Source organism: Dendropsophus ebraccatus, chromosome 8, assembly GCF_027789765.1.
Source record: "Dendropsophus ebraccatus isolate aDenEbr1 chromosome 8, aDenEbr1.pat, whole genome shotgun sequence".
NCBI classification, from domain to species: Eukaryota; Metazoa; Chordata; class Amphibia; order Anura; family Hylidae; genus Dendropsophus; species Dendropsophus ebraccatus.
In genome coordinates this window covers 91,601,330-91,621,280 of record NC_091461.1, presented here as the reverse complement: position 1 = coordinate 91,621,280, position 19,951 = coordinate 91,601,330, and the positions used below count along the sequence as shown (strand labels likewise).

The following is a 19,951-nucleotide window of genomic DNA, read 5'->3' as shown; positions in this document are numbered from 1 at the left end:
TCATGACCCCATGATAACTGCTCATGGTCGGTGGTGAATGCATAGGGAGGGCCACGTGAGTTCATCGGCATGTGGGGACATGAACTCAGAGGTGCAGTGGTATACAGTCATTGCATAAGTGCCTCAATCAAGTTCATTGCAATTAGTCTTAATATTGGAGACCTCCAAAAATGAGCATTTAATAGCCAATGGTGTTCATTGCTGCCCCTGGGTCTCTTCAGTACTAGGCTATGGTGGTCTCTAAGATCCCATTATTGTTAGCTAACCAGGTAGAGTCTTATCTAAAATCATATACGTAACATTTCAATTCAATTAAAACCTAAGAGATCCAGTAGTAACTGCCCCCTCCCCCAATATTCTATGTCCCCATATCACTCTCACCGGGTCCAGGAAGCTGAGAAACGGGGAGCTGGTTGATGAGGTTCTTACACTGTAGAGCTGCGACAGCTGTTGTGCTGGTCTCTGATAGGAAAGGGAACTTTAACCCTTGTAAGCAATTAAGGAGTCAAAGATAAATCTATAGCAATAAAAATTGCAGGTGACTACAGCATTCCCACCATGTCACGTGCAGCATTGCAGTGTGGGATATTTACCAAGTAACAACGTCAAATTGTTGGTTACTAGAGATGAGCGAACTGGGTTCGGGTTCGAGTCGATCCAAACCCGAACGTTCGGTATTTGATTAGCTGGGGCTGCTGAACTTGGATAAAGCTCTAAGGTTGTCTGGAAAACATGGATACAGCCAATGACTATATCCATGATTTCCACATAGTCTTAGGGCTTTATCCAAGTTCAGCAGCCACCGCTAATCAAATGCCGAAAGTTCGGGTTCGGATCGACTCAAGCATGCTCGAGGTTCGCTCATCTCTATTGGTGACCCTATCACATACACATACAATAAAATGCTAAAGGTATGTAACATCTAAAACAATATATGTGTGTACTTGTTACAATGTTGTAAAGTTCTAGTAAAGTACAAATACCCAGTTATGCTCACACATCTCCATACTGTATCTCTGCTGTAATCCTGAGGATGGATTTATAGCACTCTACTAATGGCGCTACCCCACCCCGAAAACACACACATCTCCAAAACAACACAGCTATACAGCAGATTTCTTATGTGTGATGATAATGCCATATACCCCTAAGTAATAGACATACAGCTTCTATACGAGAAGCTGCTGCTAAGTCTTTGGCTTTGTGTTCTTTTTTTTGTTTCTATGGTAATGAATGTTACATCACATGAAAGCCTTATGTGTCTAATATATGTTTTCCAAATTTTGTGTATGTAGCTTATGGCAACAGTGATCTAGGCATCCAGGAAAACAAAATGGCGGAGTCTAAGGCGATATTCCAAACAAAGGAGAGCAGAGAAGTGATAACTTGTTCTTGTTTCTGCAAGTAAAATCCGCAAAGGATATTCATGGTGATATGTCGCAGATATTGGGGGATCAATGCCCTTCATATTCTACAGTTAAGAGCTCGGTTGCCAAATAAAAAATGGGACGCTTCAGCACCAATGATGAGGAACGTCCTGGACAACCGAGAGTGGTTGTTGTTCCGGAGATCGTCGATGCTGTGCACAATCTGATATTGAAGGATCAACAAAACAGCTAAAGGAATAGCAGACATCATGGGGATTCCTTGTGAACGCGTTTGTGTCATTATCCACGAACATTTGAACATGAAGAAGCTATCTGCAAAGTGGGTCCCCAAATGTTCGACAACTGATTAGAAAAGCATGTTAGTGAAAATTTACCGGTCCATTTGTCAGCTTTTCCGGACTGATAAGAACTTCGTGGATCAACTGGTCATTATGGATAAGACCTGAATTTATTTGTATGACCCTGAAACCAAGGAGCAGTCAAAAGAGTGGCGGCACAGTGGTTCTCCTGGTCCAAAGAAGTTCAGGGTGCAAAAATCAGCCACTAAGGTGATGGTGTCTGTGTTCTGGGATAAGGAGGGTATGCTGCTAGTGGACTACCTTCAAAATGGTTCCACCATCAATGCAAGGTATTAAATTGAACTTTTGGACCAATTGAAGGCAGCTCTGAAGGCCAAAAGGCGAGGCAAGCTGTCCCAAGAAACCTTGTTCCTGCAAGACAACACCTCTGCTCACACTGCTCAAGCGACCAAAGCAAAACTGGTGGAGCTAGGCTTCCAGCTGGTGGACCACCCACCTTATTCACCAGATCTAGCTCCCTCCGACTATCATCAGAAACACCTCAATGGTACAAAATTTCACACCATTTCTGATGCCATGGCTGCTACAGATGACTGGTTTGGGGCACAACCAAAATCCTTCTTTTTGCAAGACTTACAGAACTTGGAATACCGATGTAAGAAGTGTGTTGACATCAGTGGAGAGTATGTGGAATACATGTAAAGTTTCATTTTTCTATCTTGTTTCTGTCTGGGTAAAGCCAAAGACTTATTAGCAGCCTATAACCCCAGTGTACAAGGAGGAAATATTATCACAATATGTGTTACCACCATGCTCTTACTAACAAAATCAAGTATACCAGGACCAATATTACGTAATTGTAGCCAGTTGTCCAACAGTAGCTAGTTGTCCCCTTTTAGGTAGCAGGTCCCCCTTTAGAGAGGTGCTTCAAATATGTAGCTGCCACATGCCCCCCCCCCCATGGGTAGTTGCTCCCCTGTAGGTAGCCGGTGTCCCTAGTAGGTAGGTAACTGCCCAGTAAGCAAACTTTAGCTAGACAAAGTCATTATGGCAGCCTGGGAAAGAAAGAGACAGTTAGACTTCCGTTGAAGATGACATTACTCAGGAATTACTGATATCGGTTTTTGTATACTGATTTTTTTTCCGGTAACAGTATTCTGGTATTATTTGGACACTGTGGTGCAAGCGGCATAATGGTCATTGTGTGGAATATAATTTAGGCCTGGCATAGTGGTAATACTGCAGATAACTAATGTAACATATACCAGTTTATTAAAATGTATGAATGTACTGATTGCAATACATCCAATCTACAATCCATAAAGATCTATATACAGTACAGACATGTAAGAATTTAAAACAGGCTTAAAGGACACCTGTCACCCCCCGTGCCGGGGTGACAGGCTCCCGACTCCGTTAGATCCCCCTATACTTACGTGATCCCGCCGGGTCCCGCTGGTTACATACTGTTTTTATTGTTTATGTCTGATCAGATCTTGTACCCTCCCCCTGTGAGGGTGAGACTTCTTGAAGGATGCTGGTATTTGTTTCTTTGCTCAGTCTGCTGTACTAGAAAGTTTAATTGTTCTCTTAACAAGTGCTAAACCAAACAAATAAAAAAAAGTGTATTTCCTGTTCATCCGTTGGCAAAATACACAGAGCCTAATGTCCAATGACTGTCATGTAAAACCCAACATTAATTAGCAGCAGACATTATTGAACAATTCAGCTAATCATATTCCATATTATGCAGAAATACTTTTTTTTTTTTTTTTACTACAAGGGGGCTGCAGTAACTGAGATTAACCACAATACTGCGATGAGTGGTTGCGCCTTTATTGTCTTCTCTAACTGTATGCAGGTGAGGTCTTGGTGCCAAACATTGTGAGTAGAGATAAGCAAATTTACAGTAGGAATGAAGTGAAGTGCTGGGAAAAGCTGGATCCAGTCCTGGGAAACTTATCCCAGTTTCCCAGGACTGGATCCATCTTTTCTCAGCAGCTGGGGAGGAGCAACATGGAGCGGAGGAGACTTCAAAGCCCGCAGCCTCATGAGCAGAATACAGATAGGAAGAAAGAGCTTCACTTCGTTCCTACTGTAAATTCGCCCATCTCTAATTGGGAGTAATCTTGTCTTCCCTCTCCCAAGAAGTACCAATATAGTAATATAGTTACATAGTTATTAAGTTTGAAAAAAAAGACCAGCAAGTTCAATTTCTAACCCTATTGTATTGATCCAGAGGAAGGCAAAAACCCTCATGAGACAGTTGCCAGTTGCCCCAGGGAGAAAAATTCCTTCCCAACTCCAATACAATCAAAATAATTTTTTTTTGTTGAGAAAAGCATATGGCCACTGCGATAGAAACCAATATCTGCTAGTACACATTTTTGCCTTCTTTTTTCTTCCTGTTATATTTGCATAATTAGAAATTGTTGAAAACCAGGACATTTCCTGTTTAAAATGGAGAGGGTCCATGCTCTGCCAGGCAGCGGAACCCTTTGATAGAACAAGGTGAGCTGTTTTGTTGGGCTACTCCATATTCCTCTCCTCTACTCTTTACAGATGGTCAGTCCTTTCTACCATAGCGGAAAAGCAGCCATTAACACAAGCATAATGGGTTTATCTTAAAAGTTTGGTTTAAACCTCTTTCCACATTGCCCCTTGAATTCTCCATTAGCTTTGCAGTTGCTGAGAGTCAACATTGAGTGGCCAGTCTGGCACTGTCAGTTCTGATTTCATGGTGTTGCAGTGTAGGGACACGGCCCTAATTGGTAACACCCAGTTAGTTACTGAGTCATAGATTTATCATAAGAATAACAGAAAAATGGCACTCTGACTCTGACTTTTCCCCTGTTGAGAAGATAAAGGACCTTTGGTAAATCATAATCAGTTTTACCATGTATAATACGTACTCTACATGTGAAGTGAGAGCTCAGCTCTCCTTTCATATTCTGCTCTGAGCTATAGGCAACACAGATGGTTTTGATAAGTGAGAGCCTCACACTTACCTTCCTCCCCATCTTCTCACTTTCTCTTTTTTTTCTCGCCTCAACAAAAACACCAGAAAAAAATGCCAAAGGGGTGTGAATGATAGATGGGATCCAGTACTAAGCTGGGGGTAAGTGTTAGCCGTTACAATAAATCATAAAAAAAAAAAAAAAAAAAGAAAAAAAATATATGTGTGGGGTTCTCCACATTTCCATAGCCAGCCACGTGAAAAAACAAAAACAAAACAGCAGCAGCCTAGTAGGATCATTTATTTTGGCCCTCCCCAGCCTATACCAGCCTGCCACTGTCTAGTCCAGGAACACCATTTTTTATGCTACTGAACTACTGGTGCCCGGATCTTCCCAGTACCCCTTTGGCGGTGGGTAATGAGCAGAACACTGATCATTTTGACAGGTGTTCTGCTCCTTACAGTATGCAGCATCTTTACAGATAGCTTCTTACAGTCTGGAACTCAAGGAGTTAGGTGAGGATATATTGCAGACTGATCTCACACTGCACCCATACAAGCAAGGAAGGAGGTTAAGTAACCCCCTTCCCTGCTGGGACGAGTGCAGTGCAGAGGGGAGGGGGTGCATTCATACTCACCATAGAGGTCTTCTTTCTTCACCAGAGCAAGGCACACTGGGCTTGATGTGAGCCAGGCTCTGGTCCAATCTGCAGATATGGCAGAACACTGCTGCAGCCGCTGATTGAGTGACCACAGACTTTTGCAGTTTTAGCTCAGCCAGTCCGTGGTTGCAGCGGTGTCAGCCACTGACTGATCACCGGGAGAAGACCGGGAGGGTAAATTTACCCCCCCCCCCCAATGGAGCACAGTCTGGCCCCCTAGGGACCAGACTGTAAGTTCTCTTCCCCTTCAGCGATTCAGCACATAAAAAAAACTCAGTGCACGCACCCTAGAAAGAAAGGGGTCACTTAACCCCTTCCTACCTGGTGCGGATGCCTGTGGACCCAAACACGCACATTAGTGATGAAGTCAGTGTTCAGGTCCAAGCCAGAAACCGAAAAATGTCATAGCACAAACACAATATACACAAAGTAAAAAACTCTGGAAACAAAACAAAAAAAGATGCAAATGTATGGAAAAAAAAAACGCCATGCATCACATTGGCGTTTATGTCGAGTTCAGAAAAATTCCACACTCTCAGAGAAAAAGAGAAAAAAAGCAACTAAAGTATAATATGGTCACTGTAAACTGACAGCATACAACTAAATGGACTGGTCATCTTGAAAAATAAAACAATTGAAAAAATTATTTTATAAATGTGTTTATTTATAATACTTGACAGTATTTTAAGATTGAAGCAAATGACAAGTGTACATCACTTGCGTGGGGTACATGTGTCATCAATAACAACAATAGTAAAACATCAGAATAGTCCACTGCAGGTAGTAAGGACATTAATACTAATAAAATACTTAATATTATTAGACATGGACATTTTTCATTTCTTGGTCCAACAGTTAAAATAAATCCATCAGCTGCACTACATGTTGCAGTCTGCTGAAACTGGTAGATAGCTGTTAGGTAAAGGAGACACATGGGACCATTCCTATATCCTGCTGTGCTTCCAGAATGTTGAAAAATGCTTTTATTCTCTGGTGCAAAGTGTCACAGAGGCTTTCCCAAGCCCTTGAACTACTGTAAGCTGGAATGTCTCCTTGCTCCCCATCCCATCCCTGCTTGATTGACAGCTGGAAGTCCAAAGTAGGATCAGGGATGCAGCAGCTTGCAGCCGTCCAAGGGCTTTGCTTTATTGTACCAGAGAATAGAAGCATGTTTCTAGATGTATTTGAGAGATAAAAAAAAGGCGTTTCTGGATATTTTATCATTAAAAAATCCATTAAAAGTGTGTGAACATAGCTTAAAATGTTTTGAAGGGGTTTCTAAGTGATCAGTCGACAGAATGTTCTCCTGCCTGGTGAATAAAAATTAAAAATTATTTATTGACTTAGTAGTTGTGTGTATGGCTGGAGGGAGTAGTAGATGTGTGTATGGCTGGAGGGGGTACTAGTTGTGTGTATGGCTGGGGGGATAGTTGTGTGTATGGCTCGGATTGTAGTTGTGTGAATGGCTGGAGGGGGTAGTAGTTGTGTGTATGGCTGGGGGGGTAGTTGTGTGTATGACTGGGGGAGTGGTTGTGTGTATGGCTGGGGGAGTGGTTGTGTATATGGCTGGGGGGTAGTACTTGTGTGTATGGCTGGGGGAGTGGTTGTGTGTATGGCTGGGGGGTAGTAGTTGTATGTATGGCTGGGGGGTAGTAGTTGTGTGTATGGCTGGGGAGTAGTAGTTGTGTGTATGGCTGGGGGAGTAGTTGTGAGTATGGCTGGGGGAGTGGTTGTGTGTATGGCTGGGGGGTAGTAGTTGTGTGTATGGCTGGGGTAATAGTTGTGTGAATGGCTGGAGGGGGTAGAAGTTGTGTGTATGGCTGGGAGGCAGTTGTGTGTATGGCTGGGGGAGTGGCTGTGTGTATGGCTGGGGGAGTGGTTGTGTGTATGGCTGGGGGGTAGTAGTTGTGTGTATGGCTGGGGGGTAGTAGTTGTGTGTATGGCTGGGGGGTAGTAGTTGTGTGTATGGCTGGGGGGTAGTAGTTGTGTGTATGGATGGGGGAGTAGTTGTGTGTATGGCTGGGGGAGTGGCTGTGTGTATGGCTGGGGGGTAGTAACAGAAACTAAAGTTATTTTTGAATGAAGTACAGACAGATATGAAAGGTACAATGTCTTCCCTTGCCCTGACAGCATCAGAAATTTGGAACATGAATTGCAGATAACAAATACACTTTGAGGCTATGTTCACACTACGTAAGTGCAGCGGAAATCACGGCCATTGTTACCATGGCACGTACGTAGTGCTGCAGCCTGAGGGAATCCCGGCCGGAGTGTATACACTCCGGCTGGGACCCCATGCGGCGCCGTAGAAAACCGACATGTCAGTTTTTTGCTGCCGCAATTCAGTGAATAGCGGCCGCAGGAAACCCTGTCAGTTCACCGCTTGCTCTATTGTGTGCTGTGGGGAGTTCTGATGTGGGCACACACGGACACAACTCTGCGGGCCAAAAGATCATCTGCAGTACCGGCCGGGATGACCTTTTTTCAGAAACCGGCCATTCCGAACGGCCGATCTCTCACATAATGTGAACGTGGCCTAAGGCTATGTTAACACACTGTAGAAATTGAGTGGATGGCCGCCATTAATGGCAAATTATTGCCATTATTTTTAAACAACAGCCGTTATTTGCCATTATATGGCGGTCATCCACTCAATTTCTACAGTGTGTGATCATAGCCTTTCTGTGTTTTCAATCCACTCCTGGTTTTGATTGCAAAATACTGACTAAGCACTGAGAAAAAACCGTGTGGGAACATAGCTTAACTCTTCAGAATACAGAAAAGTAGGTAGGCACTCACTATTCCAAAGTGAGGTTTTTATTCAAACGGTACAAGATAACGTTCCTACCTGCGTTGTACCGTTTGCGTTTGAATAAAGAAGTCACTTTGAAATGGTGAGTGCCCTGCCTATGCTTCTGTATTCTGGATATATTAGGAAGCACCACCATAAGTGATATTGGGAAACTCCTGCAGTGGGAGATCAGAGAGAGAGAGAGAGTCTGTATGAGAGATAGTGACGAACGCTCTATCTTTGTGGGTTGGAACACTTTAACTCTTGCCTCTGGAGACATTACAGTTGGAAATTCAAGGGAGTTCTTAGTTAGTAGACCCCATAACGGACACGACAGTGGGAATTTAGTATATACGGTTTAAGGGTGCCTTCACACGTACCGTATCGCTGCGTATTTAACGCTGCGTGTTTGGTGCGATTTTTACAGGCGAGTTTTGATTTTCACATGATTTTCATGTGAAAATCAAAACTCGCATGTAAAAAAAATCGCACCAAACACGCAGCGATAAAAATGCAGCGATAAATACACAGCGATACGGTACGTGTAAAGCTACCCTAAATATGAAAATGATTAACAGCTCTTATTAGTACATAAAACATTTCTTACACTTTGTACATTAAAAAGGCTTCTCCTCTGTGAGTTGCCAGATGTCTCTCAAGATTTGCTTTCCTGGCAAAATCTCTTCCACATTCTGAACACTTATATAGTCTTTCCCCTGTGTGAGTTATTTGATGTCTCTCGAGATGATGTTTGACCATAAAACATTTTCCACATTCTGAACATGAAAATGGTTTTTCCCCTGTGTGACTTTTCTGATGTTCAATAAGAATTGATTTCTTGGTAAAATCTTTCCCACATTCTGTACATGAAAATGGCTTCTCTCCAGTATGACTTCTCTGATGTCTCTCAAGATATCCTTTTCCTGCAAAGCATTTCCCACATTCTAAACATATAAATGGCTTATCTGCTATGTGAGTTATTTGATGCCTCTCAAGATGATGTTTTACCATAAAACATTTTCCACATTCTGAACATGAAAATGGTTTCTCCCCTGTGTGGATTCTCTGATGTTCAACTAGAACTGAATTCTTGGTAAAACACTTTCCACATTCTGCACATGAAAATGGTTTCTCCCCGGAGTGAGTTCTCAGATGTCTGTCAAGGTGGGATTTCCTGGTAAAATTTCTCCCACATTCTGAACATAAAAAAGGCTTATCTCCTGTGTGAGTTACTTGATGTCTCTCAAGATGATGCTTGACCACAAAACATTTCCCACATTCTGAACAAGAAAAAGGCTTCTCTCCAGTGTGAGTTCTCCCATGTTCAATAAGAATCGATTTCTTGGTAAAGCATTTCCCACATTCTGTACATTCAAATGGCCTCTCTCCTGTGTGAGTTCTCTGATGTCGCTCAAGATGTGATTTTCGGTAGAAACCTCTGCCGCACTCTGAACATAAAAATGGCTTATCTCCTGTGTGAGTTATTTGATGTCTCCAAAGATGATGTTTCACCATAAACCGTTTCCCACATTCTGGACATGAAAATGGCTTCTCCCCTGTGTGAATTCTCCGATGTTCAATTAATATTAATTTCCTAGTAAAACTTTTTCCACACTCTAAACATGAAAATGGCTTCTCCCCTGTGTGAGTCTTCTGATGCTCAACAACTGCTGATTTCTTGGTAAAACATTTTCCACATTCTGGACATGAATATGGCTTCTCCCCTGTGTGAACTCTTTGATGTTCAACAAGAATTGATTTCTTGGTAAAACTTTTCCCACATTCTGAGCATGAAAATGGCCTTTCGTTTCTGTGCATTCTCATGTGCATGGAAAGATTAAATATATTTTTATAATGTCTCCCACATTCTGTACATGTGCATATTTTATCTCCTCTATGACCTTTGGCTTCTTTAATAGTCTGTGACTGATCCGATGAAGGTTCATTGTGAACAATGGAATCACATGACAGATCTTGGTCAGAAAGAAATGAGGATATATTTGGGAGAATGAAGTGTTCCCCAGACATATGGTGAGGGATATCTGCTTCATAATCTGGAAATAATGGATGTCCCACTGAAAGTCTGGTGCAGTCATCTACTGGAAACAGAATCAGATTGGATTTTATTTTAGTTTGTATTTTTTCCCTAACATAATGGTGTAGATATTGTATTATACCCTCATGCAGGAATATAAATACATGATCAAAATAAATTAAAATTGTATACACAAGAACTTAAAACATTAGTATAAAAGCTATAGAATGTATATGGATTTAATAGAAAAAGGTCAACATTAAAAGAGAAATGTTATATACTGAAAGGGTTTGGCCACCTTAATGTTTGGTTAACTGTCTCAGGCTGTACTGATCTATCATGGCAGCCACAGAGGCCTACAAAGGGTCTTTGGCTGCCTAAACATTCAACTTGAATATGCAAAAGAAGAGCCTGTGAAGCCTCATTTAGGGTGCGTTCACATTTACAGGATCTGCAGTAGATCCTGTACGTGTGAACGCACCCTTAAGAGTCTCGAAACACAAGACTAACCAGATATCCCCCAGCCAAGGGATATCTCGCTAGTCCTGTGTTTCGAGACTCTTAAATAAGACTCCACGGACTCTTTTTTTTTGCATATTCATGTTTCCCAGGGAGCAATGCACCTAGGAATTCACTGCATTGAGTGCTTTAACCAGCAGCTGGCAGTGATATCTTTGGCTGGTCTCCCTGAGATCAGTGATCTGTTTCTCTTATAACATTCAACCGGCATCGCACAACAGCTTTGCAGTTGGCCCCATCAGATTCTTCAAATACCGCTGACAAGACCCTAATTGTCTCGATATCGAACTGCAGGGAGCTAGAGGTAAGTATAGTATATATTTTTTTTAATGAGTATCAGTTTTTTATGAACACTGGAACAGCCCCTTAATAACCAAGAGTAGCCAGCATCCTGAGCTATAACTGCACACCCATCCCATTATTTATGTCATGGGTCGGTAAGGGGTTAACAAACATTGATAGAAAAAGTAATAATGATTCTTTAACCCTTCCTTTCAAATCTGAGTGTACTGGCAAACTATTTTAAGCCTCTTACCCAGTGATGTGAAGAGTTGGTGATTCTCCAAAATTACATTGTTGTAAAGATGTTTGTGTTCTTCTAAAAACTCCCACTCCTCCAATGAAAAGTAGACAGTGACATCCTGACACCTTATAGGAACCTGAACCACAACAGTAAACAATTAGACACCTGGAGTAAGTGTATGATAACCCAGGATTCCCAGCAGCGCTCACCTCTCCAGTCAGCAGCTCAATGATGTTGTAGGTGAGCTCTAGGATCCTCTGCTCATTGATTTGATCATGTATCAGTATGGGAGGTAAAGGCTCTTTTATACTCCTGCTTGATCCTACAGACATATGGGGTCGACTGGCAGAGGTCAAACATTGCCCAGATGCCCGCTGCATTACTGCATAATTCTGTATAAGGAGATAGAGAAAAATTATATTCATGGACACCCTCAAACCCCTATTGTATTATACAGATGACAAGTGGCATTACTTCCAGTATTCTTTACCTCTTCAGTCAGCAGGTAGATTATCTCCATGAAGAGGTTTAATATACTCTCAGCCATCTTCTTTTTGTTGTTATATGGTGGACTGGCCAAGGACAATAGTAGTGTCTTGTAAAGCAAACTATGAGGAGTAATCAAAGCTGGAGGATTCTGTACTGCAAAAACAAATAGAAAAAAAAGTCTAACTTTAAAGGCGTTGTGCAGGATTACAAAAACATGTTGGCTTTCTTGCAAAAACATCACCACCCTTGACCTCAGGTTGTGTGTAGTTTTACAACTTGGCGCTGTTGACTTCAGTGGAACTGAGCTGTAATACCTCACACAATAAAGACAAGAGGTGCTGTTTCTGAAAGAAATCAGCCATGTTTTTGAATTCCTGGACAACCCTTTAAGTGTCATTTTTTTAACAGTACAATATTGTTAAGAAGTGGTGCTATACATCCTATTGCCATATGTCATGTCATATCCACCAACCTCTACTACTGAAATGTCAAAGTAGGGTAGTAAAAATGTAGTATTTCCTCTGCAAACATGTTCCCCCCAAAACTAACTTACCCCAGGTTATAAATTCCTGCTGTAAAGTTTTCAATCATGAACTGTAGTCACCTGAGCTTTGCCTAATACACCATGAAAAGCCATGACTAAAAAAAGTGAGGTGTGTAAGCAGTGAAAAAGTCACTGTATGACCATCCACATTATTACTTACCTGTGCGGATACCTATAGGAATTTCCACTCTCTTAAATTGCTGATCAAACCGCACATACATCTCTTCTTCTTCTGTTACAACTTCAACTTTAATGTCCGGCAGGTCTTCAGCCTAAGCCAACAAATACAGGACACAATGCATGATAAAAAAAACAACGCAAATGATTATAGACATTGATGGTAATGATAACATTAAAGAAGCTTAAAGAGGTATTCCAGGAAAAATTCACTTTTCCCGTATCCACAGGATAGGGGAAAAGTAAGAGATTGGGGGGGGGGGGGGGGGTCCGACCTCTGTACCCGCCGTCGTTCTCCGTATCAGGCTTCTGTGTTATGAACTGAGCCGCAGGTACGGTACGGGACTCATTGTATTGGGCGACGGAAAGAGCAGAGTACGCTGGAAGAAAGCTGTACTCGGCTCTAGGGACAAATAAAGCCACGGGTCTATTCATAATACAGAAGCCAGGGGCCTGACACGGAAGTCAGACCCCCCACGATCTCCTACTTTAAGTGATTTTTTTCCTGGAAAACCTTTTTAAATAAACATTGGGATAATATACATATAACTGTTGAGAAATCTCAGTTATATCTACCTGCTCATCCAGTGGGACATTAAGATTTCCCTCTAGATGATCCGGGGAATAAACAGAATAGGGAAAAGTGCCTGGTATTCTCCTCATACTGGATTGCTCTGTAGTAGAACACACATGATTATTCAAGATGCAATGTTTATATGTAATCCTCGTCATGATAAGTATATTTCTTAGTGACCTCTCTACTTAAATCTCTTCCTACCCAGACATGTAAAAGGCTGGCGCTCCTCCGTCATGAAATTCTCATACAGATCCCTGTGTTCTTCCAAATACTCCCACTCCTGCACAGAGAAATGGATAGCGGAATCCTGACATCTCATAGGTACCTGATACACAAAATAATAGATTAAATAGACAAAGCTGGACTAATAGGAATTAGTAAGGGTAAGTGTATTTGTTGCACTACTGATCTAGCAAATACAAGTAAGGGTAGCTTCACACATACCGGATCTGCAGCTGATTTCACGCTGTGAGTTTGCAGTGAAATTCGCTGCGGATCCTGGTAGTGTGAAGGTCTTTCGTGCACGGATTGGCTGATGGGGAGCCGGGAGCCTCACACACAGCCGCGGCGCCGAGCAGGTAATGTATGCTCCGGGTGGCGGAGGGTTAAAGGGGCTAGGTTACATATCCGCAGTGGAATGGAAATTCCGCTGTGGGTATGTGACCTATTCAACTTCACACTACCAGGATCCGCAGTGGATTTTGCTGCAAACTCGCAGCGTGAAATCCGCTGCGGATCCGGTATGTGTGAAACTACCCTAAATCTATTAACAGAATGAGGGTCCTCTGAGAAATAAGAACAATGGATACAAAGCTGGACACAATCTACACACACACTGTCTACTGCTGTTTGATGGCACATTGTCCATTCTGATTCAAAGGTTGGAACCAAAAGAGTGATAGAGGACACAGCAGGGAAAGATAGAAAAAACAACAAAATTGGAAAGTTACGATTTAAAGTGTCCCTGTCCCTTTACATTTTTGACATATAATCAGAGAGACATGTCAAAAGTTTTTATCGCTCACGCTCTATATTTTGCAACCAAAACTCATCTCTAGATATCACTGGTAGTGAGCTTCACTCGCTAGCTGACCACAAGCTCCATTATAAGTCTATGGAGCTAATCCATCGCACTCAGCCCGGAACTAAAGTGCATTACCGCATACTTCTCGCGGCAATATCTAAAGATCGGTCAGGGTCTGAGCTCTCAGCCCTCCAGAAAAAGTCAAATGTTTTTTCCAAATATATCAGGGACACTGAAATTATTTTAGGCCTAGAAAAATGTAATTCTTTATTTATTTCTCCCACAGACAATTAGGCTGTCAAGATCCAGGCTTGATGTTACTCTGTTATAGTATGTCCAGCAGCGCTCACCTCTCCGGTCAGCAGATGAATGATCATGTTGGAGATTTCTAGAACCTTCTGCTCATTGCGTCTTTCATTCATCAGAGAGTGAGGTGAAGGTGCCACGTTCGGTAACTGGGCCTTACCCCATCCTTCATCCTCATAAGACACCTTCTTCACTATTAAGTAATCCTGTGCGTGAAGAGATATTGATTTAATTTCATGTATAATCTCAGGCAGCTTTCATATCGTCCATGTGGACAATGTTGTCAGTTTTTTTTCTCTTTTAAAAATGAGTCACACAGTATCACACCAATAATATAAGGAACGGTACAAAATGAAAATAATGGAAATTATTATAGTGCATTAGTTTAAAATCAGGATCTACAAGCCATAGAAATCACATAAAAATAGCATACTGACTGTGCATGTACTACAGCCAATAATGCAATTGCTATTTATTGTTAATTTAATTACGGTAGTTTAACCCACATTCAATTGCTGACTTGCTAGGCTTCTCAGGCTGCACACCCCCTGCCCTGCTGACTAGCATAACATCATCAATGCATCAGCCTCAGGTCTCCTCATCCTCAGTGATTCAGCAGTTAGCAGAGGCCACACAGCGAAAAGTTGTACTTGTCCTGCTGTTCTCTCCCCTTACAGTTTAGCAGCCAGCACCAAACCTTCTCTTGCCAAACAAAATGTCACACGAATGAAGAAGATAAGAATGGGCAACAGAAGTAGCGGGGGATCAGGACAGGTGAGTATGCCTCTTTTATCTGCACCCCAGAACATTTTACAAAACAAACCCCCCTTTCTAGAAAACCTGTTCAGGGTCCATTCACACGTACAGGATCTGCAGCAGATTTAAAGAGGAAGTCCTAAGAAAATAAGAAAAGGCAGGTAGACAGGCAGGCAACAAGTAAACTTACCCCTCCTCGTGCCTCCGCAGCGAATGGGACCCTGGAGTGGCACTACAGGATAGGGAAGTTTACATTGTTTATTATTTTCCCGCACCCCCCAGCCTGTCTGTATTATTTCACTTTTGTGGGACTTCCTGTACGTATACAAAATTAATTCTAATACTTTTTTAACATAGTTGTCAGGTGACACAATTCTCAGACCCCCTTTACCTCTCCAGTCAGCAGGTAGATTATCTCTAAAGTGACATTTAATATCTTCTCAGTCACAGGTTTCCTGTCCTTATCCATCATTACTGGGTCAGGCTGGACTCATGTTGTCACAGTTGAGACTCTAACTTCAGGGACCTGTAACATTTATTAGAAAACATAGTATTTCACGTTTGGCAGCTACAAAGATACATAGTGGAAAACAGAAATCTCCTATACTGGATCCTCATGTGTAATTACAATTCCTTTTATGCAGAAAAAATATTCATTGCTAGGCTAGGCTTTGTTAAAGGGTATTTCCGCAAGAAGTACTTAATATTTATCCACATCACATAGTTTAGATACACAAAGCTATATTACTAACACTATATATAGTAAACATAGTGCAGACAAAAAAACTAAAGGTGCAGCAGCAACCCACAGGTGCAAGTGCTTACCGTATATACTCCTCCCAGCGTACACACGGTAAACAACTGCTCTGTAGATATTAAAAAGTGAGTATCTTAGCAAATTATTTGATCAAATAGAGTGTACCATGTGGCCACGTTAAGGCGTCCTCGAGACATGGTCCCTACTCTAGCATTTTAACACTAGCAATGGCCTCTCCTGGGCTGAATAAGCCTAAAACTGGGCAGATAGGAGCCAAATGATCTCTTTTTATAGCACCCTTGAGACATGGGTGGAGTGCAAGCCAACAGGAGGTAGCCACTACCCCCACATTGAACAGAAAAAAAGGAAAAAAATTGGCCACACATCTATGACGCTGTTCACGCTGCTTATCTTTTTTTTTCTAGTAAACATAGTGCATATACATCTGTATTACATATCTACAGATACATTTATAAATAATACAATAGAATGTGCACAACAACTGTGTACTATACACACACCATATATTATATATAATCATATTCTAAACACATACAGATAGATGCACAGGGATATTAAGGGTACAAACACATTTGTCGCATCCACAGCAAGTTTCTTGCAGCGTATTCGCAGCGAGACTCGCTGCGGATCCTGGCCCTGTGTACTCAATGGCAGACAAACTCGCAGCAGGGATGTACATCCCTGCTGCGAGTTTGTCCGCTGTCCGTCCCGTTAATCCCCCAGCCGCTGGAGACTATACACCACCTGATCCCTGCCCTGGCTTCCTTCGCTGATTCCCGGCACGTTCTGCTTGGCCAATCACTGGGCTGCCCCGCTGCAGCGCACTGATTGGCTGAGCGGGCCGTGAAGACGGCGGGAGCCCCGAAGCAAGCCGGAGCTGGGATCAGGTGACGTATAGTCTCTGGCGGCTGGGGGGTTAAAGGGGCGGACTGCGGAGAAACTCGCAGCAGGGATGTACATCCCTGCTGCGAGTTTGTCTGCCACTGAGTACACAGGGCAGGGATCCACAGCGAGAAACTCGCTGCGGATTCGGCAAGTGTGTTTGTACCCTAAGGCTGGTTTCATACTACGTATATTTCAGTCAGTATTGTGGTCCTCATATTGCAACCAAAACCAGGAGTGGATTAAAAAAACAGAAAGGATCTGTTCACACAATGGTGAAATTGAGTGGATGGCCGCCATATAACGGTAATTAACTGCCATTATTTCAATATAACAGCCGTTGTTTTAAAATAACAGCAAATATTTGCCATTAAATGGCGGCCATCCACTCCATTTCAACATTGTGTGAACAGAGCCTTTCTGTGTTTTTAATCCACTCCTTGTTTTGGTTGCAATATGAGGACCACAATACTGACTGAAATATACGTAGTATGAACCCAGCCTAAGGCTGCGTTCACACTACTTATATTTCAGTCAGTATATTTCAGTCAGTATTGCAACCAAAACCAGGAGTGGATTAAAAACACAGAAAGGATCTGTTCACACAATGTTGAAATTGAGTGGATGGCCGCCATATAACAGTAAATAACTGCCATTATTTCAATATAACAGCCGTTGTTCTAAAATAACAGCAAATATTTGCCATTAAATGGCGGCCATCCACTCAATTTCACCATTGTGTGATCAGATCCTTTCTGTGTTTTTAATCCACTCCTGGTTTTGGTTGCAATACTGACTGAAATATACATATACTGACTAAAATATACGTAGTGTGAACGCAGCCTAAGAGTGCGTTCACACGTACAGGATCTGCAGAACATCTGCAGCAGATTTAAAGTCTCAGATTCAAAGCAAATCAAATCTGCTGTGGATCCTGTACGTGTGAACGCACCCTTAAGGGGTCGTCTAGGCAGAGAGAATTTCTTTATAGGTTACTGGGGATGCCAGGAAAATAACAAAGAGCTATGGTTACCCAGCTTATTCTCCATTGCTACTTTATTTTTGAGTGCCTGGTCCCTGCCATGGTCCTCTTCTTTATTTAAGAGTGTCCACACAGAATGTCAGTGACCAAGGGCTCAGAAAAGCGGCAGTGACAGGGGCGCAGGCTGGGTGAGTATACCTCTTCATTATGTTTTCTGCAACCTCAGCAACATACAAAAAACATGCTCCTAGCCCAGACAACTCCTTTGATTGCTAACGTTACATCCTGTAGAAGCATATATACTGCAAGTCAGTTAGTACGACATCTGTAGCTATATAAGTTATAGAATTTTGTAACAGTTTTGAATTGCTCAGTGGCGGAGTACCCCTTTAAATAACATTCAGAAGAAAAATTGTTTTTAATAAGTAACTAAACAAAACCATGATGGTAGTTGTATGGATAAAGAATAAGCTATAGATACAGTAAAAGACTACTTTTTACTTTTCAGCCCCCCATACAGTATGCATAGCGGACATTTTCCTTCCCAGTCACACACACTGCCACTTTTCAAAGAGGTTACACTGTATACGCCATACATACTGCAGACTACATATACATCAATGTTACACATCTATAGATACACACTATATTTATCATACACTCCTATATTACACATCTATAGATACACACTATATATACCATACACTCCTATATTATACGCCTATAGATACACACTATATATACACCATACACTCCCAAATTATATGCCTATAGATACACACTATATATACACCTAAAGATACACACTATATATACACCATACACTCCTATATTATATGCCTATAGATACACACTATATATACACCTATAGATACACACTATATATACACCATACACTCCCAAATTATATGCCTATAGATACACACTATATATACCTTTAGATACACACTATATATACCATACACTCCTATATTATACGCCTATAGATACACACTATATATATACCATACACTCCCAAATTATATGCCTATAGATACACACTATATATACCTATAGATACACACTATATATACCATACACTCCTATATTATATGCCTATAGATACACACTATATATACCTATAGATACACACTATATATACCATACACTCCTATATTATATGCCTATAGATACACACTATATATACCATACACTCCTATATTATATGCCTATAGATACACACTATATATACACCATACACTCCTATATTATACGCCTATAGATACACACTATATATATCATACACTCCTATATTACATGTCTATAGATACACGCTATGTATATCATACACTCATATCTATACGTCTATAAACAATGTATATAATATACACTCATATATTACATGTTTATAGATACACATCTATTAAATACCACACTGTATAGTATATACTTACTGTATAACATATAATACACACATAAGTCTATAAAAACCTAGTAACATTATATAGACACGTGCGATTATACTCAATAATACCAGAGCACAATAACAATGAATATACATCACACACACTGACCACTAACTTGTCTACAGATGTTGGATTATAGCAGCTTAAGGACCTTTGATGATGTCATGGTCATGTGATCAGTCACCTACATACAAAACAAAAATGTTAAAAACTGAGTGGGTATAGGACCTTTGGTGATGTCATGGTCATGTGATCACTGTGGGAGGAGTTAGGGATACGCTTATAAGGCTGAGCTTCGCAGTGTAGTGTGTGCTTATGTGAAATGTTTGGAAATGTGAAGCTGCCACATGTATGCAAGTAGCAGAGCTGTGTGTGAGCAATGAGTGTGTACAGTAGCTGATTATAATAGGTCCATTTCAGGCGGTAGCCCGGGGCCCTTAGCTCCAGAGGGGCCCATGGCCCCCAGACTTATGTCAGTCATGATTTGCATAAAAATCACAGCTTTTTACCACAATTTGGCACAAATCAGGGCAAAACTGCAGCCAGGAGACAATGCAGTAACATTAGAGAATATATTGAAGGACCTTATTGTGTGACAGGTCCTTTACAGGCTGCTTTATGGAGGAAAAAGACTAAAGCTAGTGCCACCATAGTTACGGGGGGGGGGGGGGGTGGGGGGGGGGGGGGGGGAAGCTTGGTGAACAGCCCAGGGCCAGGGACGGATTAACTTTACCATAGGCCCCGGGCTGTTCACCAAGCCTGGGCCCCCCACCCCACTGTTACTATGGCAGCACTAGCCTGGCGTTCATAGCACAGTA

The 19,951-nt window shown here is 41.7% G+C and overlaps 2 protein-coding genes across 6 annotated transcripts in view; both read right to left on the bottom strand.

The window, feature by feature from the left end:
* The window catches only part of LOC138799609 (membrane-spanning 4-domains subfamily A member 4A-like), a 32,174-nt gene extending 31,700 nt beyond the window's left edge, over nucleotides 1-474 (bottom strand). The window contains exon 1 of the mRNA XM_069981052.1: nucleotides 382-474. The gene's annotated coding sequence lies outside the window, so the exon portion shown is untranslated. The remainder of the gene's footprint in view (nucleotides 1-381) is intronic.
* A 5,474-nt stretch (nucleotides 475-5,948) lies between these two features.
* Nucleotides 5,949-19,354, bottom strand: LOC138799563 (oocyte zinc finger protein XlCOF6-like). Of its 5 annotated transcripts, none has more exons than XM_069980921.1 (10): nucleotides 19,285-19,354; nucleotides 15,438-15,572; nucleotides 14,335-14,496; nucleotides 13,162-13,285; nucleotides 12,960-13,057; nucleotides 12,367-12,478; nucleotides 11,664-11,815; nucleotides 11,383-11,565; nucleotides 11,186-11,309; nucleotides 5,949-10,195 (listed from the first exon to the last, which is right to left on the bottom strand). In XM_069980921.1, the coding sequence occupies exons 2-10, from the start codon at nucleotides 15,516-15,518 to the stop codon at nucleotides 8,700-8,702; spliced, it is 2,532 nt and encodes an 843-aa protein (XP_069837022.1). In that variant the 5' UTR covers nucleotides 15,519-15,572; nucleotides 19,285-19,354; the 3' UTR covers nucleotides 5,949-8,699. The 5 variants fall into 5 exon arrangements, with proteins under 5 accessions (XP_069837022.1, XP_069837020.1, XP_069837024.1 ...); XM_069980919.1 differs by having other exon boundaries at nucleotides 19,242-19,314; XM_069980923.1 differs by having other exon boundaries at nucleotides 5,949-10,192; nucleotides 19,242-19,314.
* Between the last annotated feature and the right edge of the window lie 597 nt (nucleotides 19,355-19,951).